General features: G+C 41.8%; 1 protein-coding gene across 33 annotated transcripts in view; it reads right to left on the reverse strand.

Moving 5' to 3' along the window:
* LOC136877263 (protein bric-a-brac 2) overlaps nucleotides 1-24,369 on the reverse strand; it is a 395,003-nt gene that overhangs the window by 273,718 nt on the left and 96,916 nt on the right. For all 33 annotated transcript variants that reach the window (XR_010860746.2, XR_011018587.1, XR_010860747.2 and 30 more), the window contains 2 exons: nucleotides 6,588-6,791; nucleotides 8-506 (listed from right to left, as the gene is read on the reverse strand). Coding sequence is in view for 30 of the 33 variants with exons in the window: in XM_067151145.2 (XP_067007246.1) it covers nucleotides 8-506; nucleotides 6,588-6,791 (703 nt within the window). In the remaining 3 variants the exon portion in view is untranslated. The remainder of the gene's footprint in view (nucleotides 1-7; nucleotides 507-6,587; nucleotides 6,792-24,369) is intronic.

Here is a 24,369-nt window from a genome sequence, read left to right on the forward strand (position 1 = left end):
TACTCACTGAGGTCCGATGCAGCCAGACTCTCTGCAGATGGAGGCATGGTGGCATCTCTTGAACTGGAACTGTAAAGGTCTGGTGGTTCTTGCTTTCCTCCATCTGCCGAAGTAGATGCACTAGAGAGAGGCAACATTTGTGATAGGGGAGGTCCACCTTGATTAGAATCACTGTAACTACATGAGGACGCATCTTGCTCTTGATCCCCGTAGTCAGGCAGTTCCATCTTTAAGTTCTGAACAACTGGTATTATTTCCACAGGATCAGGACTAGGCTGGGATCGTCTATCACCGTCACTGTCTTTTTTAACACTAACTGCACTACTTTTTGGAACTGTCGCACTCAAACTGCTCCACTTGCGGCGTTTCACACTAGGAGAATCTGAGGTATCTACTGGGAAGAAAGATACTGGAGAGCTAGTTGATTTCTGTTTCTGACCATGAGTATTATTACTCATTTGAACTTCAGGCTCAGGCGGAGCAACAGGAGAATCTGGACATTCCGGCTAGAACAAAAATAGAACATAAAGTAGTCAAAAAATACTTTTTTTTTTTTTTTTTTCACTATTTCATGTCATACTAACAAAAGTAGGTTTACAGTTATGATAGGTCTAAGAAAGTAGTAGCCGTGAACTCAATTAAGGTACATTTGTCTGATAAGAAAATGAAAAACTATGGAAAACCATCATCAGAGCTACTCACGGAGGGTTTTGAACCCATCATCTCTCCAATGCAAACTTCGAAGTTGCATGATCCTTATCACTAACCATACTCAATCATTGTGATCACGATGCTAATGCATTAAAGTAATGGATGAGTTTCTATTACCTAAGACAGATAAGCACTATCATAAATGAATAAACTTGGAGTGACCTATAATGTATAAGTTATTAAACAATTTGTTAATAATGCCCTCTAGGTAAGTGGCTAGAAAATTTTAGAATTCCAAACATTCCGAATTATTAGCGTTAGCCATCGTTAAGTAATGTTGTTAACCTAGACCCGGTTTCTGAAGAAATTGGTTGTATCTAATATCTTGATCCCAAAAAATGTTTGAGCCTCACACGATGGAGAGGATTTTAAATTTAATGAACGCTTGTGTTCCAAGACTGCAGATACCAAAGATATGGCACAACAAGAACTTACATACCCAAAAACTTCCACCCACTGCCACTACTCTGACATCTCTACAAAGTGTTGGAGAGAATGGTTTTCAATCAAATATCAAGAGTCCATCAACCAAACACTCGTCAACCAAGAGTCAGGCTTCCGTCCAGGAAGAATGTGCTGCGTCCAAATATTCAACCTAACAGAACAAAGATGGTTATGAAACTCGGCAAATCACAGGTTTAGCATTTAAAAACCTTACTGTGGCCTGTGATACTGTCAATAAATAGGAAACTGATTATAAATATATACATCAACACAAAAAATTACCGCTTTATGCAACTCGCTCAGAATTTATTGCTGAACTGATGGTTCCTTGTCACTTTGGACAACAGGACGAGACATTAGAGAACTCAGAAAAATGGCCTTCCTGAAGACAGCCTACTGGTTCCATTGTTGTACGAGCAACTAGCTGATTAGGTCTGATACAAAGGTGTTTGTTTATGCAGACAATACAGTCACTGCTGTTCAAGCCGAAATCTTTGAGGAGGTAGAAACAAAAATTGTCAGCAGTGCTTGAAGATCTAACTGTGCATTACGATACAAACTATCCACAGCCTAACCCAAGAAAAACTCAAGTCTGTGCGTTCTACCTGAGAAACAGAGGTGCCTGGAGAAAGCCGAGCATAACCTGGGGAGGTAAACTTCTACCCCACTGAAATACTCCAAAATACCTGGAAGTAAACCTGGATTGCACCCTCTCATTCAAAACCCACTGCGAATACACAAGACCCTGCCCGGAACATCATCATACAGAAAATTACTGGTACTACAAATGTTCTCCGCACATCTGCTCTTGCTTTACGTTTCTCCACTGCTGAATACTCTGCACCAGTCTGGTGAAATTCTGCTCGTGCAAGACAATTTGATATTGTTCTAAAAGAAACAGGGCATACTGTAACAGACTGCTTCAGACCAACTCATGTCAATAAACTTTACCACATGATGGGCATAGCAACTCCCAACGTTATACAGAAAACGGCGGCGGCGGCAGCAGCATCAGAACAAGAACAAGAACAAGAAGAAGAAGAAGAAGAAGAAGAGGAAGAAGAAGAAAAACTACCCTTGTCATCCCATATCCAGATACCTCAACCCTCGAGGCCAAGATTGAGCAAAAGCATTTTGCGGACGACACAGCAAATTCGGTCGTCACCTGGAATTCACCCAGTAGACCTGTGGCATAATTCCGCACAAGGTCACGGGAGGAATGTCAAAGAGGAACATGCTGATGGTTATAACCTACCATTTACCAGGTGGAAGGTTCTGCAGACTCAGAATTTGTACCTCTCAATGTAAAATCAAACTTAAAAGGTGGGGCTAAATAACTACATATGAACTCTACGTTTGTGGAAACCTGCAGGATACAGAACAATTTTTGATTTGTGAAGAGCTAGATTACCCATTAACAGAAACTGACAAAGCTATCCAGACTGCTGAATTCTGGGTTTTGTAACACATGGTACATGGTGTGGGTTACTGTAGTCACGTCCTAGTTCGTGAACCATGGGCAACGGCTGAGTGGCCTAGTAAATGGTCCTAAGACTCGGGATACCAGTTGCTATGGAATGGGAGTGGGCGTCTCGGACATATTCTGAGTCATGGCCCTCCTTGTGCTCAGGCGACTAGGACTATACAATCCACCGGTGGTCCATAACCCGTTAGAGACGAGATCCTCACTTGGACTATGTGCAAGTAGGGTAGCATCCTGCTTCATGAATTTACCGAGCTCAGAACATTTTAAGCAAGCCTCAGACCTATGGGAGTAATGGGGGAGTCCCACTCCCATTTGACAGGCGAGGGAGTTCTTGGAAACAACTTGGCGAACAAAATGGAATTCGATGGGGAGCTGCTATCAATATTAATGGGGCTTATCGAAGAAAGTAAGTAGAACTGGCTGAGTCAGCTAAGATGATGCATCTGGATGTGCTAGGAGTAAATGATATTTGGGTAAGAGGAGATAATGAGGAAGAGATACAAGATTATAAAGTGTACTTGATGGGTATTCGAAAGGAAAGGGCAGAGTATGGGGATGGGCTGTTTATCAGGAATACCACTGCACACAACATTGTTTCTAATAGGCATGTAAATGAGCGAATGATGTGGGTAGATTTGTCAGTTGGAGGAATTAGGACAAGAATTGTCTCAGTGTAGTCACCATGTGAGGGTGCAGACGAGGATGAAGTTCACAAGTTTTATGAAGCAATGAGTGACATAATGGTCAGGGTCAACACCAAGGATAGAATAATGCTAATGGGCGATTTCAATGTGAGAGTTGGAAACAGAACTGAAGGATACGAAAGGGTGATGGTAATTATGGGGAAGATATGGAAGTTAATGGGAATGGGAAGCGTTTGCTAGACTTCTGTGCTAGTATGGGTTTACCAGTTATGAATAAATTCTTCAAGCATAAGGCTATTCACCGCTACACATAGAAGGCTAGGGGTACCAGATCCATAATAGACTCTATCTTAACCGACTTCGAATTCAGGAAATCTGTTAAGAATGTACGAGTTTTCCTGGGATTTTCCGATGATACAGACCACTATCTGATCTGTAGTGAACTAAGTATCTCTAGGCCTAGGGTAGCGAAAGTGAAATCTGTCTGCAAACAAATAAGGGTAGAAAATCTCCAGGACAAGGAAATTAGACAGAAGTTCATGGATACGACTAGTGAGAAGTTTCGAACAGTAGACATTAAGCAGGTTTGGGACATAGAAAAAGAATGGGTGGCATACAGCAATGCTGTAGTAGAAACAGCGAGGGAATCCCTAGGAACAACTGTGTGTAAAGATGGGACAAGGTGAACATCTTGGTGGAATGACGAACTGAGAGCAGCTTGTAAGCGTAAAAAGGAGGCTTATAAGAAATGGCTCCAAACAAGGGCCGAGGCAGACAGGGATTTGTATGTAGATGAAAGAAACAGAGCAAAACAAATAGTTGTTCAATTCAAAAAGAAAGTCATGGGAAGATTTTGGTAATAACCTGGAAAGGCTAAGTCAAGAGCAGGGAAACCTTCCTGGACAGTAATAAAGAATCTTAGGAAGGGAGGGAAAAAGGAAATGAACAGTGTTTTGAGTAATTCAGGTGAACTCATAATAGATCCCAGGGAATCACTGGAGAGGTGGAGGGAATATTTTGAAAATCTTCTCCACGTAAAAGGAAATCTTCCTGGTGGTGTTGAGAACAGCCAAGCGCATGGGGAGGAGGAAAATGATGTTGGTGAAATTACACTTGAGGAAATGGAAAGGATGGTAAATAAATTCCATTTTCATAATGCAGCATGAATAGATGAAATTAGACCTGAAATGGTGAAGTATAGTGGGAAGGCAGGTATGAAATGGCTTCATAGAGTAGTAAAATTAGTGTGGAGTGTTGGTAAGGTACCTTCAGATTGGACAAAAGCAGTAATTGCACCTATCTATAAGCAAGGAAACAGGAAGGATTGCACCAACTATTGAGGTATCTCATTGATTAGTATACCAGGCAAAGTTTACACTGGCATCTTGGAAGGTAAGGTGTGATCAGTCGTTGAGAGGAAGTTGGATGAAAACTAGTGTGGTTTCAGACCACAGAGAGGCTGTCAGGATCAGATTTTCAGTATGTGCCAGGTAATTGAAAAATGCTACGAGAGGAATGGGCAGTTGTGTTTATGTTTCGTAGATCTAGATAAAACATATGACACGGGTCCGCAGGGAAAAAATGTTCGCCAAACTGGGGGACTATGGAAGATTATCAAAATCAATGAAAGGTATTCATGTTGACAATTGGGCTTCAGTGAGAACTGATGTTAGAATGAGTTCTTGGTTCAGGATACTTACAGGGATTAGACAAGACTGTAATCTTTCACCTTTGTTGTTAGTAGTTTACGTGGATCATCTGCTGAAAGGTATAAAATGGCAGGGAGGGATTTAGTTAGGTGGAAATGTAGTAAGCAGTCTGGCCTATGCTGACGACTTGGTCTTAATATAAGATTGTGCCGAAAGCCTGCAGTCTTTTTTTTTTTTTTTTTAACGTCGCACCGACACAGATAGGTCTCATGGCGACGATGGGATTGAAAAAGCCTAGGAGTTGGAAGGAACTGGAAGTGGCCTTAATTAAGGTACAGCCCCAGCATTTGCCTGGTGTGAAAATGGGAAACAGCGGAAAACCATCTTCAGGGCTGCCGACAGTGGGATTTGAACCCACTATCTCCCAGATGCATGCTCACAGCCATGTGCCCCTAACCACACGGCCAACTTGCCCGGTGCCTGCAGTCTAATATCTTGGAACTTGACAAAAGGTGCAGTGAGTACGGTATGAAAATTAGCCTTTCGAAGACTAAATTGATGTCAGTAGGTAAGAAATCAACAGAACTGAATGTCAGATAGGTGACACAAAGCTGGAACAGGTCGATAATTTCAAGTATTTAGGGTCTGTGTTCTCCCAGGATAGTAATATAGTGAGATTGAATCAAGGTGTAGTAAAGCTAATGCGGTGAAATCGCAGTTGCGATCACCAGTATTCTGTACGAAGGAAGTCAGCTCCCAGACAAAACTATCTTTACATCGGTCTGTTTTCAGACCAACTTTGCTTTACAAGAGCGAAAGCTGGGTGGACTCAGGATATATTATTCATAAGTTAGAAGTAACAGACATGAAAGTAGCGAGAATGATTGCTGGTACCGACCGATGGGAACAATGGCAGGAGGGTACTCGGAATGAGGAGATAAAGGTTAATTTAGGAATGAACTCGATGGATGAAGCTGTATGCATAAACCGGCTTCGGTGGTGGGGTCATGTGAGACGAATGGAGGAAGATAGGTTACCTAGGAGAATAATGGACTCTGTTATAGAGGGTAAGAGAAGCAGAGGTAGACCAAGACGACGATGGTTAGGCTCAGTTTCTAACGATTTAAAGATGAGAGGTATGGAACTAAATGAGGCCACAGCACCAGTGGCAAATAGAGGATTGTGGCCAAGTTTAGTAAATTCATAGAGGCTTTCAGACTGAACGCTGAAAGGCGTAACAGTCTATAATAATAATGTATATAATGTATGTTAATTATACATTGTTACTGTGTCTACCCTTATCATTCAGCTTCATGAATTTTATTATCTAGTTAATTTTAATATATATTCATGTTCATACTTTAGTAATTTCATGACCTGGATAGGTAAAGTGAATAAATCCCAAAGATCAATAAGAGAAGATTAACAACATTTCAAGTAGTGCAGTAGGACCTTGTATTTTAATGATGGTAGTTTCACACAAGGTTTGTAGAACATGATAAAAAAGTTTCTGGAACTAAATGAGTAAATTTTTAACAGAGTTGAAGACAAAGATAAGAACACACATTGCATGCTTTCCAAGAGTTCAGTGTTAGGATTAATTGTAATAAAGGCAGTTAATATTTGTAACACTGGACTTTGAAATGAACTAACCTCTTTATTGTTATCAGTTTGTGAATCCTTGGCACTGCCTTCTGACAATCCCTGTACAGCCAACAATTCAGCTGTAGTGAGAAAGGAGCCCAATTGTTCCTGAACAACATTTACCTCACCCTGGTACATGAAGTCTACTAGAGCCACTAAGTCTTCAAACTTTACATTACGGAAAATAACAACAGGGTGCTGACAGGGATTCTCCTGTAACAGAAAAGAAATACAAAGAATGTGAAAAATACAAATATGTTTACCATAAAATTATGCATATACTGCCTGTAAATGTGTCTATTCAATTCTTCAATCAACTATGAATTTACAAATTCACACAAACATATTTGGCAATCCTTGATACTCATGCCCAGCTTTATTCCAGTCCATTTTGATTCTCAATTTCACTATCACCTATATTCCTAAGTTATTGACTGTTCTATTAATGGCTCTCCAAGCTGTACAGTGCTAGATTATGTGCAGATGTGAAACAAAAACAAGGTGACTTTTCTCACTCTGGTCCCCATGCGGGATCAGAAAGAACATACTACAAATGAAAGAAAATTGTGGGGAAAAAGTGATGCCACTGGAACTTTGTAACATGATGCTTTCTATTTAATCACAATTTAGAGTTATTCCTGAAATAGACATTACAGTGTTTGATCTTAAGTTATACCCTTTATTGTTCATTTGACACGTGTAGGAGATAGGGAACTGCGCTCAGGTGGCCTTCACTTAAACCGCAGTGGTACATGTAAGTTAGGAAATTTGTTTAGAAGGGTTATAGGGAGATACATTAAGGGAAACAGGGTGGCCTAGGGAGCAGTCTTAAGGGAACAGGGAACTGGAAATCAAGTAGGGATGACATAAAAATGTTAGTGCTCAACTGTAGAAGTATTGTAAAGAAAGGAATAGAATTAAGTAATTTAATAAATATATACTTACCAGATATTGTATTAGGAGTAGAATCATGGCTGGGAAACGATACATAATGGATGCAGAAATATTCTCATAGAACTGGAGTGTGTATCGTAGAGATATGATAGGAATGGTAGGAGGAGGAGTATTCATTCTGGTAAAAAAAGAATTTGTAAGCTATGAAAAAGTTAAAGATGACAAACACGAAATTCTAGGAGTAAGGCTCATCTCTAAAGATAATAGGCAACTTCATGTTTTTGGGGTGTACAGACCAGGAAAGGGTAGCGCAGATACTGATTCAGAATTATTTTATAAGATAATCAGCTATGTGGGAAACGATAAAGAAGGGAACGTGATTGTAGTGGGTGATCTCAATTTACCAAATGTCAATCAGGAAGGTAATGCGAACAACAGGAAGCATGACCAACAAATGGCAAATAAGTTAATATGGGAAGGGCACCTAATTCAGAAAGTGATGGAACCAACTAGAGGGAAGAATATTCTGGATGTGGTGCTGGTAAAGCCAGGTGAGCTCTATAGAGAAACCAAAGTAATAGATGGTATTAGTGATCATGAAGCTGTTTTTGTGGTAATTAAAAATAAATGTGAAAGAAAGGAAGATATTAAAATTAGGACTATTAGCCAGTACCATACGGCTGATAAAACAGCATAAGGCAGTTTGTAATAAGTAACTATGATAGGTGGAAAACAGTAAATAAAAATGTAAACAGACTCTGGGATGGATTTAAAGCAATTGTTGAGGTATGTAAAAATAGGTTTGTACCTTTAGAGGTGGTAAGTACTGGTAAAGATCCACTATATTATAACAGGGAAGTAAAGAGACTAAGGAGGTGCAGGTTGGAAAAAAATAGAGTTAGAAATGGCTGTGGAAGTAAGGAGAAATTGAAGGAACTTACTAGGAAATTGAATCTAGCAAATAAGTCAGCTAAGGATAACATGATGGCAAGCATAATTGGTGGCCATACAAATTTTAGTGAAAAATGGAAGAGTATGTATAGGTACTTTAGGGCAGAAACAGGTTCCAAGAAGGGCATTCTAGGAATCATTAATGAATAAGGGGAGTGTGTATGCAAGGATCTTCAAAAGGCAGAAGTATTCAAGTCAGCAGTATGTAGAGATTGGTGGTTACAAGGATAATATCCAGATAGAGGAGGTGACTAATAATACTAAAGAAGTATTAAAATTTGCATATAATAACAATGACATTTACAGTAAGATACAAAAGTTGAAAACTAGAATAGCAGGTGGAATTGATAAGGTTTCGGGGGATATACTAAAGACAATGGGGTTGGGATATAGTACCATATCTGAAGTACTTGTTTGATTACTGCTTGCAAGAAGGAACTTTACCAAATGAATGGAGAGTTGCTATAGTAGCCCCTGTATATAAAGGAAAGAGTGATAGGCATAAAGCTGAAAATGACAGGCCAATCAGTTTGACATGCATTGCATATAAGCTTTGGGAAAGCATTATTTCTGATTATATAAGACATGATTGCAAAATTAATAACTGGTATGATAGAAGGCAGTTTGGGTTTAGGAAAGGTTATTCCACTCAAGCCCAACTTGTAGGATTCCAGCAAGATATAGCAGATATCCTGGATTCAGGAGGTCAATTGGACTGTATCGCGACTGACCTGTCTAAGGCATTTGATAGGGTAGATCATGGGAGACTACTGGCAAAAATGAGTGCAATTGGACTTGACAAAAGAGTGACTGAATGGGTGGCTCTGTTTCTAGAAAAAAGAACTCAGAGAATTAGAGTTGGTGAAGCTTTATCTGTTCCTGTAATAATTAAGAGGGGAATTCCTCAAGGCAGTATTACCGGACCTTTATGTTTTCTTATATATATCAATGATATGTGTAAAGAAGTAATCAGAGATAAGGCTTTATGCAGATGATGTTATTCTGTACAGAGTAATAAATAAGTTACAAGATTGTGAGCAACTGCAAAATGACCTCGATAATGTTGTGAGATGGACAGTAGGCAATGGTATGATGATAAATGGGGATAAATGTCAGGTTGTGAATTTCACAAATAGGAAAAGTCTTCTCGGTTTTAATTACTGTGTTGATGGGGTGAAAGTTCCCTTTGGGGATCATTGTAAATACCTAGGTATTAATATAAGAAAAGATCTTCATTGAGGTAATCACAAAAATATGATTGTAAATAAAGGGTACAAATCTCTACACATAGTTATGAGTGTATTTAGGGGTTGTAGTAAGGATGTAAAGGAGAGAGCATATTTGTCTTTGGTGAGACCCCAACTAGAGTATGGTTCCAGTGTATGGGACTCTCACCAGGATTACTTGATTCAGGAACTGGAAAAAATCCAAAGAAAAGCAGCTCGATTTGTTCTGGGAGATTTCCGACAAAAAGAGTAGCGTTACAAAAATGTTGCAAAGTTTGGGCTGGGAAGACTTGGAAGAAAGGAGACAAGCTGCTCGACCAAGTGGTATGTTATGATATAGATGTTGATTCGCATGGGGAATCTGAAATATTTGTCCCGAATGAGTAAATTTATAATACCAATATAAATGGTCCATTATTGGACATTATAAATTTTCCAGATAACTCATTCCCGGTTGCCAGCGTTTCGCATTGGCACTGCCAGTGGCTCCAAATAGCCTACGCAGTGGCCTCTATGGTATGCACTAGCCATGCGTCTTGGTAGGTGTGCTAGGTAACAACTGATGAGCCCAACCTAGCACAAGGGGGAAGATCACCAAAAGGATTGTCACGTGATGCCACTACACCCTTACGAAGGGTTGGACTAAGAGAGAGAGAGAGAGATGGGAATCAACATCTATACCATCTGATGGCCAAGCAGGCATCAATTTTTGGTGATGGGACAAAGGCTCTCATATTGCATTGGCACTGCTGGTGGTTCCAAATAGCCTATGCAGTGGCCTCCACGGTATGCACTAGCCATGCATTTTGGTAGGTGTGCCAGGTACCAACTGATGAGCCCAACCTAGCACATGGGGGCGAACGCTGGCAACCAGGAATGAGTTAGCTGGAAAATTTATAATGTCCAATAACAGACCATTTATATTGGTATTAAGTGGTATGTTCCGAGCTGTCGGTGGAGAGATGGAGTAAACAAATAAGTTTGAGTGGTGTCTTTAAAAGTAGGAAATATCACAATATGAAGATAAAGTTGGAATTGAAGAGGACCAATTGTGGCAAATATTCGTTTATAGGAAGGGGAATTAGGGATTGGAATAACTTACCAAGGGAGATGTTCAATAAATTTCCAATAAATTACCATTCAGTACACATACTAATGTGCAATTTAATTTTAAATGCTATTGGAGTACTCCCCCACGTCCACCCTTGAGCAGCATAAACCTTGCAGTGATGGGGCAGCTTTGTGTGTTGCTACAAAGGAATGGTATGTAATGATTTCTTCTGGGACATAATCTATTTAGTGACTTCTTTCAAATTCAGTGTATAATTGGGGACGATTTAAAACTTATTTTCAAATTATGTATACCATTCAGCACTCATACTAATGTGAAATTTAATTTTAAATCATTTAAGAAAAGGCTAGGAAAACAACAGATAGGGAATCTGCCACCTGGGCGAATGCCTTAAATGCAGATCAGCAGTGACTGACTGAATACATGGAAGTCTTTCCCTGTTGTTGACCTGATACATTTGTTTCCCATAAGCCGGTAGCTAGTTCTGGTTCTGAAGTTGGGAGTTATTTTCAACCTTACGGCTGAGGAATGAACATACACAGAGCTTTGGGCTTAATATTTCCAGGAGAATTGTTCCATCACTCAGCACAAATTGTGTGCTCCTGTTTTGATTCCATACAGCATCTGCCTTTATAATTCAAGTGAAACCCTTCAAGCATATTCTCTTGCAGAGATCTTGGAGGCTTACTTTAAGGAATATATAAATGTGTCTTGTTAGGAATAAAATGGTATGTAATGATTTCTTCAGGGACATAATCAATTTAGTGACTTCTTTCAAATTCAGTGTATAATTGGGGGCGATTTAAAACTTATTTTCAAATACTTGTATACCATTCAGTACTCATACCAATGTGCAATTTAATTTTAAATGCTATTGGAGTATTCCCCCACGTCCACCCTTGAACAGTATAAACCTTGCAGTGATGAGGCAGCTTTGTGTGTTGTTACAAAGGAAGCAGACAAGTCACGGGTGTAATATCAGATGGCTATCTATCGAGAGATCAGACTAATGATTGGCCTAAGGAAATTAGACAGCAGCCTTTTTGATGTAACAAAAGTGCCAATCTAGATGATTGACAGAAGTGGTCTTGTAATTTTACTCAAAATGGCTTAGTGAAGTTGATAATGTTGCATTTAGGTAATCCAACAGTAAATAGAGCCATGTTCCCTGATGATAGATATGCAGCTCACTGTCTATGATTTGTATGATGTATCAGTGATGGTTTCCTCCCCACTCAGATCTTGAGGTAGGGACAACACAAAAGGTAGAGAGGGAGGCATTAAAAAGGTGAAAAAGTAGCATTCTGCTAGTCTGAGGGTGAAATGTTAAGTCTGAAAGTTAGATGTAGTATGTAATAGTACGGTGTGCTGGGAGGAAGAGCAGAATTACTGGTTAGGCGATAAAGAATTATTAACATAAGACTAAGCAGGGGAAATGTAGTTGGTTTTAAAATATGTAAGGAAATAGGACATGGGAAAGGTACCAAGACCAAAAAGTGAAATGGTTGCTGCTGTTTTAAAGACAGACACCAAACCATATGCTTGCTAGCTCAGCAGATGATGAAATTCAAGGAATATACGAGTATATACAAGATTATTATTATTATTATTATTATTATTATTATTATTATTATTATTATTATTATTATTATACAATCTTCCTACAACAGCTACAGGTTGCCAAAGGACAAAGAGTACCTTAACAACAATAATGGATACGGATACAATAGATAATGAGATTCTACGAGGTTAAGTACAACCTGTGTCTGAAAAGTTCGGTGAATGGTCGCCTAGTTTGTACACCATGCTAGTTCGGACGATGCGCTCGCGCATACGCTTTGCAAGACATGACACCAAGTGCCCCCTGTCAGTCAACTCAACACAGTTAAACTGAGTTGAACGCTGCAACACATCGCACGGAGTCAGTGTGAGGACTCGTGTCATTGCACAATGGAGTGCAAAGTGGAGCAATGCATTAACATGAAGTTTTGCTTCCACCTAGGCAAAACGGCAACGGAAACACACGCAATGTTAGTGCAAGTTTACCACGCTTAAGCAGTGAGTAAAAAGTGCATTTTTGACTGGTTTAAACACTTTCGATATGGAAAGGAAGGTGTTGAGGACGAGGCGCGTTCAGGTCGACCAACCACAAGCACATCTCGAGACAACATCGAACGAGTGCGACAGATGCTTGCGAATGATCGGCGACTGTCCTTAAAAATGATAGCAGATGAAGTGGGTGTAGGCAAGGACAGCGCAAGGACCACTGTTCACAAACATTTGAAAAAGTGGAAGATTTGTGCCCGGTTTGTACCGCACAACCTGGCAGGCGAGCAGAAGCAAACTCGGACGGAAACGTCGGAATATTTCATTGACGTTTGTGACCAAAATTCGGAGGTGTTGAAAAACATCATTACAGGAGACGAGTCGTGGTGCGACCAGTATTATCTGGAGACCAAGAGACAGTCGATGGCGTGATATTCAGCATCTTCTCCGCCTCCCAACAAAAGTCGGTGCACAAAGTCCAAGATTAAGACATTGTTAATCGCCTTTTTCGACAGCAATGGTGTCATTCATCATGAATTTGTACCACTGGGTACACCTGTTACCACGGGATTCTACAAGGGAGTTTTGAAATGGCTACAATGCATCAGACGGGTTTGACCTGAATTGCACCAGAGTGGACAGTGGAAGCTCCTCCACGACAATGCCCGTCTGCACACCGTGATCCGCGTGACCCAGTTTCTCGCTGAACGCCAGGTGACTGTTCTTCCACACCCTCTGTATTCTCCGGATTTGGCCCCGGCAGATTTTTTCGTCCCCCCGTCTTAAATTAGCCCTGAAAGGGCACCGGTTCGACAGTGTAGCAGGTATATCCAACAACGCGTGACAAGGGTTCTCTGAGAGATTCCAAAAGAAGCATTCGCTGCCAGCTTCCAACAGCTTTACAGTCGATGTCAAAAGTGTGTTGTAACTAACGGAGATTAGTTTGGAGGCCAGTACAGGAGTTTTGTGTGTAACTTACGTTGTCTTTATTTCATGAGACCATTCACCAAACTTTTCAGACACAGGTTGTGTATTTAAACAGTCAAGCTGGTAATTTGCAGATACAGTAGAGTGTCAGCTATCTAATTACTTGTCATTCTATTTAGAAGTGTTCAGAAGATGAAAAATTGATAGTGATGGGAGTTTGGAATGCAGTGGGAGGTCAATGATAAGAAGGTAAGGTAGCAGGAAAATAGGAACTAAGAAAGGAACAAAAGAGGAAATCTGCTGACAGAATTCTGCACTGATCATTTTAGCCCATGCTAATTCTTGGTAGAAAAAACACAAACAACTATAGTATACGTGAACATGATCTAGGAATCAGGATAATATCCAACAGACTATATCATGGTTAGCCAGAGAATTCGAGAACTGTAACATGTATCATGTTACACCTCAGTAAAACGGAAAATATTGTAATGGTTATAGCATCTGCCAACTTGCTACGGGCTGGGAGCCTCACCGTATCGGCCGACCTGCTTACGCTTCGACCGCGCCAATCTCGAACAAGACTTAAGTGCTAGACTGGCCCCCTCTCGCTTCCGTCGGTGGTAGCGCAGCAGAGTACTATGGAAATTACTCTACGATTAATCTGGAGTCTTCCAGCTCACGAAGTGCCTGGATACATCTAGCATCTGGACTGTTCTGGAAGGACTGGTGCGGGTATATAAGGGAGGAGTGACTGGCCTGGGGTTGGTGTAGATCAGTTGTCAGAGAGTGGCTGCAGTGATTGTCGGACTAGCATACTACACTGCGGACGGACGGTGAAGGAGAAAACGTGTGGCCGTGCGACTGTTTACCTTGTGTGTAAATGTAAAACTGTGTAGTGTGAGAACAAGTGAGAAACGAAGAGGTAGAGAGCGTGCGAACCGTGTGTATGAGCGAAAGTTATGTAGTTCTGTGTAGTTTAATGCTTAGTTAATAAATCTTAGTATAGAAGCTACCAGTCTATAGAGTTAATTTATCCTACTACCCCGCCAACTCGTCACAACTGGTGTCAGAATCGGGATCGATTGGTATCAGTAATTTCGTAACTAGGAATTTCTAGTGAATAGTAGGCTCTCCTCAATAAGTTCACTGAACTCTCATACAAACAGGATGAAATCAAGAGTGAACTGAAACTGGAATTAACTGAACTTAAGGGTGGACAAGTCCCCCATAAGTCGAACCCCTCATCCACGTCGTGGGGAACGGGCAACGGTACGAAGCAGGGGATAGCCTGTAAGGGTGAAGTACAGCAGGGGACCTTGTGTGCCCCAAGATTGCTACGGTAGCTGTGAAGGCTTTACAGGAACCCTGAAAAGTAATAGCTAACGGGGCTCTGGTGAAATCCTTAACAGCAACTGAGGCGGAAAAACTGACCTTTGGTACGGCAAAGTTGGCAGAGGAGACAACCCTTCCTCTTGGGGTAAAATAAAGAGGAAAACCACTGCCTTGTGGTGAAGAGGGATCTTCAAAGGCTAAGGGAGACTACCCCCAACAGAAAACAGCAGGCTTGGAGGCGCAGGTGGCAGCCCCATCACCAAGGTCGGGTGCTGTGGGCCAATAACTCGCACAACCTTAAATTACCTTATTACAGAAACATCAACAATGAGAAACCGGACTGATCCAAAGATGACAACCTTTGGCTTAAAAAGGCTAACGAAAATTGGGCTATGGAATGTGAGGACTCTGCGGGAAAGTGGAAGGCTACGACAGGCAGAGGCATGTATGAGGAGTTATGGCCTGAACATCCTAGGTTTGAGTGAGGTGAGATGGAGTGAGTTTGGGGAATTGGCAACCCATGATGGAGCTACATTTGTATAACCTGGAAGACCTGAGGGCGACGGAGCAAGATATGGAGGTGCAGGTATATTAATCGATAAGGAGGCCAAGAGGAGCCTTGTAAAGTGGTACCCAGTGACGGAAATGATAATAGTGGCACGTTTTAAGACCAATATTAGAAACGTTGTGTTGATAGTATGCTATGCGCCTACGGAGTCGGCGGAGGAGGAAGACAAACAAGCGTTCTATGGACATCTTAATAGAATGGTTAAGAAACAGAAAAGGAAGGATCATCCTAGTTGGAGGAGATTTCAATGCAAAAGTGGGACAGGACAACGAAGGACTTGAACATATTATTGGGAGGCATGGTTTAGGAGAACAAAAGGAGAATGGACAGCTGTTTGTGGACTTCTGTGCAAGCCACGATTTGGTTATTGGTGGTACTATATTTCCACATAAAGACTGCCATAAGGTGACATGGGCATCACCAGATCATAGGACAGAAAACCAGATAGATCATGTGGCTATTGGACGAATGGGGAGGAGTTCGTTGTTGGATGTGAGGAACAAGAGATGTGCAGACATTGGTAGTGATCACCATCTTGTTGTGGCTACCTTTAGAATGAAGATCCAGGCTCAAAAGTGAAGGATAGAGCAGACAAGGAAGCAATATGATGTTGGAAATCTAAGGGATGACAGAAATGTGAAAGAAGCCTTCAGGATAGATTCCAAGCACTCAATGAGGTGGAGGATGAAACTATTCAGGAAAAATGGATGAAGACTAGATCTGTATTTACTGAAGTAAGTGAAAATATCCTGGGTTTTAAGGACAGGAGGAAAAAAGACTGGATGACTGACCAGACATGGGAAATTATTAGACAAAGGAAAGAGATAAAGGAAGTAATGAACAAATGTGGGATACGAGCAAGGAAAGCAGAACTGCAATCGAAATATGCTGCGAAGGATAAGGAAGTAAAAAGAAGTGTGAGGAGAGATCAAAGGAAATGGATGGATGACCTATCTGAACAAGCAGAGGAGGCAGCCAGAAAGGGAAATCTTACAGAACTCTATACCATCACTAGAGTTTTGGCAAGGAAGCAGATGCGAAAAAACATCCAGTCAGAAACAAAGATGGTGTCCTCCTAACAAACTCTGAGGATCACTGAAGCTATGGCAGGAACATTCCTCTGCAGTGTTAAACCACTCCTTGGAGGAGTAAATAGATGTGAGAGAATGCGATGAAGAAGAAGAAGAAACCCACCCTAAGTGGTCTGCATTCCAACAGTGGAGGAAATCAAGCGGGCATTGAGAGAGTTGCATATTGGTAAGGCAGCAGGAGTTGACAATATTCCAGCAGAATTCATGAAGGTTGATATGGATACCACAGAAAATATGTTGCAGCCGCTATTTGAGAAGATATGGGTTAATGGAGAAATGCCGACAGATGCTGGTGTTGACAAAGGAAGGCGATACGTCAAACTGTAACAACTGGAGGGGCATTACGCTTCTTTCAATTACCAGGGTTTTGATGAACATAATTAAGGAGTATATCAACCTGAGGCTCCGACGGGAACAGGCAGGCTTTTGATCGAATCGCTCGTGTGTAGACCAAATAAACACCTTAAGGATAATTCTGGAGCAGTGTACTGAGCGGTCATCTCGCCTTCGAAAAAGCTTGTGATTCGATCAACAGAGAAGCTATGTGGAAGTGAAGCGGTATGGAGTGCCATCGCAAATAACCAACCTCATTCAAGAAACATACCGTGATTATACATGCAGAGTCATTAATGAGGGCCATGTATCTGAGCCTATATCTGTACATTCAGGAGTAAGTCAAGGTTGTATCCTCTCGCCAACCATGTTCCTGGTGGTGACTGATGTGGTATTATGGAATGTAACGCGAAATGTGAAACGTGGTATCCAGTGGGGATTGGCAAATAGGTTAAAAGAGCTAGACTTTGCTGATATGGCACGTCTACTGTCTGAGGCACACAGTGAAATGCAATCGAAGATTGAAGACTTGGTAAAAGAAGGAAAAAAGGTGGGACTAACTATCAACTCAAAGAAGAACACGACCCTATGGATGAACATCAACAAACTAGACCCATTTGTCTTCAGTGGTGAACATATAGAGGATGTGGATAGTTTCACCTATTTGGGCAGTGTAGTTACCAAAGATAGAGGAGCAGTACAGGATGTCTCTCAACGTATACAAAAAGCAAATGGTGCCTTTGTTTGGCTCTATCTGGTATGGAAGAACAACAAAATATCTATCAGGAACAAACTTCGCATTTTCGAAGTAATGTCAAGGCTGTTCTACTATATGGGTCCGAGACCTGGAAAGTGACTAAAGTGATTACCTCCAAGTTGCAGACTTTTGTCAACTGCTTTAAGGAAGATTCTAAACATCTACTGGCCAGAAGTAATCTCCAGTCATGAACTATGGAGATGGACGGGTGAAACCAAGATGACCCTACAGATAAAGCAGCGGAAATGGAAATGGATAGTGCATGCATTGAGGAATGGGAATGAAGCCATTGAGAGAGAGGCACTGGATTGGAACCCGCAGGGTAAAAGGAGGAGGTGGTGGTTATTGTTTTAAGAGGAAGTACAACTAGGCAACCATCCTCTATATAACACTAATGAGAGGGAAAAAATGGAAGGGATCCGACACTTTGAAAAATGAAGATATTGGCCAAAGGAAGACAAGGGCCACGAAGGGTGTGAAAATGATAAGACTCCCTAGCCCTCGCAAACCTAATAGTGTCAGGGTTGGAAAAGAACAAGAGTTGACCAAGAGAGGTCGTATAGGATAGATGCAAATGAATAGCCTGGCACAAGTAAGTGGAAGCAATGCCAGGACTCAACTGAGGGCCCCATGGTCGCCAGCCCACGCTCCAAAGTTCAGAGCCCCTGGGGCCCCTTTCCGTCACCTCTTACGACAGGCAGGGGATACCGTGGGTGTTAATTCTACCACCCCCACCCACAGGAGGAGAGGAAGGCACAAACAAACGTGGCGAAGATCTGTACACATGGAGGCAATGGAAGAAGGGGAGACCTGGAGAGAGGTGAAGAGGTTGGCTGGCAACAGGAAAGATGGAGATGCTTTGTTGATGCCCTATGTTCCACAAGGAACAACAGGAATCAAGTCAAGTGAAGTCAAGGGTGGACAAGGTAAATTAGAACAGGAAATGCGCTCTCTTCAAAGAAAATTAAAGAGTGACATTATGCAGGACGTACAGGAACTGGTTGAAAAACAAGTGAAAGAAATACCGCAGGTTGTGGAGTCAGGGGTTCGAGACCTGAAAGAAGAAGTGCCCCACATTTGAGAGTGACAGCCATGAAGACCCGTGCAAGGACCCCCTGCAGCGACAGCGGTTCCAGCGCCAGAAAGGTAAAACGCCCGTGCTTCAGCGGGAAAACATTTTGGCCAACCTTCCGGGTCCAATTCGAGACCGTATGCGGGCACAGTTGGACATCGCAGATGAGGGCCATGCACCTAATCACTGGACTGCAAGGACCAGCAGCGGAAGTACTACACAGCCTCCAGCCGGGTACCTTCTACGACGAGATAGAGAACTCAACAGCCGATGCGGTGACCACCAGCTGGCAGCCGCCTACCGAGTCCAGCTGAGGAAGGAAGAGGACCCAGCGTGCTAATGAGACACTGCAGGAATTCGTGCTAGATGTGGAGCAGCTATCCCACAAGGCTCTGGATGGACTGCCTCAGTACCACATTCAGCGGGAGGCAGCCTATACATTCATTGATGGGCTGCGTGCCACTGAGATATGTCAAAAGCTGATGCTCAGTGAGCAACATAACCTCAGGGAGGCCCTGACTTCAGCCCTGAGGATGGAGGCAGTAAAGGGAACAGCAGCACCATCACCAAGAATACGAGCCGTGAGAAGCGAGGACGCGCCGGAGACCTGCGCCGTTACAGAACGACACATGCCACCGCTGAAACGCCGACGCACCAACAAGATCACCTGTTGGAACTGTGGCGAGCGTGGCCACCTGCAAAGGAACTGCCATATGGAGGCAACCCCTCATCAGGGAAACAAGTACGGGCCGACAAGGAGAAGGGCTCGTCGGCACCGTCACTACCGTCCCCTCGTCTCACGCTAAATGTGGTCACCGAGTCGCCGACGTGTGGCTCGGAGAAAGGTCGTGCCGGGTCATGATAGACACGGGGGCGGGATTGACCATCACCAGGCCGGACAGGGAGGGAACCCAACCCCCCTTACATGCTGGAAACGGCCTCAGGAGACACCATCCCTGTCCTGAAGGAGGCGCTACATCAACTGACGCTGGGACGACGCCTACGAGTTCTGGCCCTTCGTAGCCACCATCACGGATGAGGTCATCCTGGGAGTAGACGCGCTACAGGAACAGGAGGCGACTGTCGATGTGGGACGTGTGTTGTGGCTCGGCAAACAAGAGGTAATGCTCCAATGCCCAGGGACGCAACCTCGAGTAGCGTGATTAACGATGGCCAGCAACGAAGTGATAGCAGCCAACAGCAAGATGATGGTTACAGCACAGATAGAGAAACCCATACAAGGGGACAGCGTGCTCGTGGAACCCAGACTGCCAACCGCCGATCATGGACTCTACCTGGCCAGCACACTCGTTCCGGCACAAAGCTGCGTTGCAGGTGATAAATATCATTGTTAATCCGTATTGAAGATACTGAATGTAGGATGCTAAAGGGTTTATTGTGTCACCTATTCAATACATTATACATTTTTAAACACTTTGGAATTTATTATTAATTCCATTTGAGACATGTTTCGCACTTCATTGAGGGCATCATCAGTCATAGTACCTCCTCAAGGCATAAATGAGGTACCTGATTAGTTATTAAATTGTAAACATTAAAATATATTAACTTTCCCATTGTAATGTGTCGACCGAATATAAAAACCGGGCTAAGTGCCAAAATCTAAGTTCTGAGATAAACAGAAAAAACATAAGTCATTTTCACAGTTTTTTATTTTTCTTCCAAAAAAGCGTAAAAAAAAGTCAGAAGCACTTATAATATAAACACTCATGAAAGCTTAATGTTAACTAAGGAATATTACTGTAATTACCGGTTTTGTCTGAACATTTTACGAAATGAGATATGTGCCAACCCCTGTTCCATTAAAACCGGGCTAAGTGCCGTTAAAGTATCACAATAATGAAAGGCAAAATATACAAGAGCAGAGTGAGCAAACGACAGGTATGGATAACATTTCGATAAAGAAAGGAGAAAATCTTTTTTAAATGAATTTTATTCATAAAACAAAAAACTAAGTACTCAAGTCATAATAATAGTAGGCCCTAACTAAAAAGTAGTATTCCTGAAAACTTTTTTGTAGAAAAAAATTGATACTTTGAAAACAATGTAGTGTACAAGTAGTTTCCTTTAGACTATTATAATTGTTATACAAATATTAAAAGTTTTAATACGTAAACCATGTTCTTGAAACCATGGCTACTGTGTTAGTTCAGTGTAAAAAGGTTTGTTTTCTCCCATCAGGTACGGAATCATCTTTTTCAGATCTTCCTACTTTGCAGGCTTCAATCTTGATATCATTCCCAACCGTGGCAATTCAAAGTTTTTTATAGTTTCATTCGTTACCCCTTTTTTAAACATGTTTGTTTTTGCCCAGAGTTCAAAATCACTGAAAGAGAGAGAGAGAGAGAGAGAGAGAGAGAGAGAGAGAGAGAGAGAGAGAGAGAGAGTGTGTGTGTGTGTGTGCTATATATATATATATACGGTTCCTGGATATTTCTTGGTGACTTTAGGCAGGATTCCACTCAGGCAACATTCGGGCGGCATGGAGCATGTGGCTGGCAACAAATGTTGCTCCTTGTAGCATGCGGCTTGTTGTCAGTCGGGCACAAAATATGTGGAATGCTACATGTGTTGCCGGGTGTAGCATGCGTTACTTGTGGAGACTTGTTGCCAACTACAAACGTTATTCCATCAAGGCAACCAAGACAACAGTTCCTCACTCGACTTTGACCGGCTGGTGACAGCTATACTTCCTTGTTTCGAATTTCTCAACCTATCATCTCACGAATCATCCCAGAAAAGTGCATGGCGCAGAGTGATCCAAGCTCGATAAGGCATGGAGCATTTGGCAAACAAACCACGTCGGAATTTTCAAGAGGCGAAAGCCATTAGTGATGATTTTTTTGGAGTACTTTGTCAGATGAAGGTCATGTACCATGACAGAATCTGTATGCCTAGAGGTACAGGAAGATTAGAAACTTCTTGTTCACTGGAATTTAATGATATTTTTAAAAATTAAAATGTATTAGTTTTAAGCAGAATATCCTGACCCTATTCTGATCATTTTACCCCCATATAGTTCACATTTCTAATACTTATACTAGGAGAATGAAAGATAACTGGCAGCAACTATGACAATAAGTAGACTACAGCCCTTGAAGGGCCTTGGCCTACCAAGTGACCGCTGCTCAGCCCGAAGCCCTGCAGATTACGAGGTGTCGTGTGGTCAGCACGACAAATCCTCTTGGTCATTATTCTTGGATTTCTAGACTGGGGCCGCTATCTCACCGTCAGATAGCTCCTCAATTCTAATCACGTAGGCTGAGTGGACCTCGAACCAGCCCTCAGGCCCAAGTAAAAATCCCTCACCTGGCCGGGAATCGAGCCCGGGGCCTCCAGGTAAGAGGCAGGCACGCTACCCCTACACCACGGGCCCGGCAATAAGTATACATGGTGAGGAAGAAAAAGACTATGATGAAACAGTGTTGGAAGACTGCGTAATTAGAGTAGCGGCGAAGGATATCCGAATAAAAAGTAGATTAATTGTTGTCTGTTAACAGTGTAGAAAAGAGAACCATTTGTTGTTATGCTATTAAGTGACGTATTTACGAGAAATCCATAGGCATGAAAATGCCATAATATACTGATATGTAGAATTTATGATTGCTATTATTATTATTGTTCTTTGTTATTACTATACAATAATGTTATTGGCTTCAAGTCCCACTAACTACTTTTACAGTTTTCTGATTTGCCGATGTGCCGGAATTTAGTTTCAGCAGGCGTTATTTTACGTGCCAGTAAATCTACCGACACGAAGCTGACGTAGGTCTACTAGAAGACCTTCAAATACCACCGGACTGAGTTTATTATTGCCAAGTTTATTATTGTTGTTGTTGTAGTTAGTACTATGATGTCATTAAATTCTATTTTAATAGTTACCTCTAATTTATTTATTTCTAGTGCAAACTATTGCCAGTACTAATGAGGATGAAACCAGGAACTGAATAGTAATAATAATAATAATAATAATAATAATAATAATAATAATAATAATAATAATAATAATAATAATAATAATAACAATAATAATAATGGCTTTACGTCACACTATCTACTTTTACGGTTTTCGAAGACACCGAGGTGCCGCAATTTAGGCCTGCAAAAATTCCTTTAAGTGCCACCGACACGAGGCTGACATATCTGAGCACCTTCAAATACCACCGGACTGAGCCAGGATCGAACCTGCCAAGTTGGGGTCAAAAGACCAGCGCCTCAACCGTCTGAGCCACTCAGCCCGGTGGGCATTGAATAAATCACAATTTTATTTACAACAGTTCATAAGCAGTTAAATTATTTCATTTATTAGAGCAAAACAGTAGCATAAAATCAATTCACCTCACGTTCCTCATTGTCACCTGATGTTTGGAGCATCGATTTCAAGAAGAAAGGTAAGTAGATTATATGCAAACCACAGATTTCCTGTCAATGGAGAAGCAACACCAGTTTTCATTTTCTGAATTTTTTGTGCTCTCGGTGGAAAGCTGAACGCATTTTAATTTTCTTCAGTTTGTGGACACTGCAGTCATATTTTTCTGGGGGCCATTTTAACGTATGCTTCCTTTTCTACTGTTTTTTCACAATCACTCAATGTTACATTCCGCAATTCCAGAGCATTGTGATAATCCCCAATTAAATTCGCAGTGTTTTCAATAGCCCACTTCATCTTGTCGCACGGAAATTGTAGCACCGATCCACACACTGTTGGATCCCGGGCGACACTGTTCGACAAGCATATTTTTGAGGCATGCGGCACCAGAGAGTGTTTGACAGATGGCAATATGTCTCATGCCACACAGCCACACGCTACATGTCATGCCATGTTTCTTCAATTGAAAGTCGACTGCAACTGCTTCACTGTCGCATGCTCCATGTTGCCCAAATGTTGCCTCAGTGGAATCCCGCCTTTCGACCCAAACAACCTTAGAAATTTCTAAAGTTGTCGTACTAAGGCAACTTTTAGCTGCTGCGCTGAAGTCATAAAAATCTTCATCCATCAAAGTTGGTTGGTGGGGTGTTTTTTTTTTTTTTTTTTTTTTTTGTGTGTGTGTGTGCAGGCTGTACAGAGAAGTCTGACAACATCCAAGGGAATCTCACATTTCTCAACTCTTTATTTTTTTCTACGAGACCAACGTTGCAGTCGCAGCTTAAGTAGGAGTGGCCTGGGACAATATAATTATGTTGAACCTCATCAACATAGTTGTTACCGAGCTAGATGGCTGAAGTCGTTTAAGTGCGGCCAGTATCCAGTATTCGGGAGATAGTAGGTTCGAACCCCACTGTCGGCAGCCCTGAAGATGGTTTTCTGTGGTTTCCCATTTTCACACCAGGCAAGTGCTGGGGCTGTACCTTAATTAAGGCCACGGCCGCTTCCTTCCTACTCCTAGCCCTTCCCTGTCCCATCGTCGCCATAAGACCTATCTGTGTCGGTGCGACGTAAAGCAAAAAAAAGTTGTCAGAAACCTAATATATCCAAAGAAACAATAGCATCTTATTCT

The sequence above is a fragment of the Anabrus simplex genome, chromosome 7 (genome assembly GCF_040414725.1).
Source record: "Anabrus simplex isolate iqAnaSimp1 chromosome 7, ASM4041472v1, whole genome shotgun sequence".
Classification (NCBI taxonomy): domain Eukaryota; kingdom Metazoa; phylum Arthropoda; class Insecta; order Orthoptera; family Tettigoniidae; genus Anabrus; species Anabrus simplex.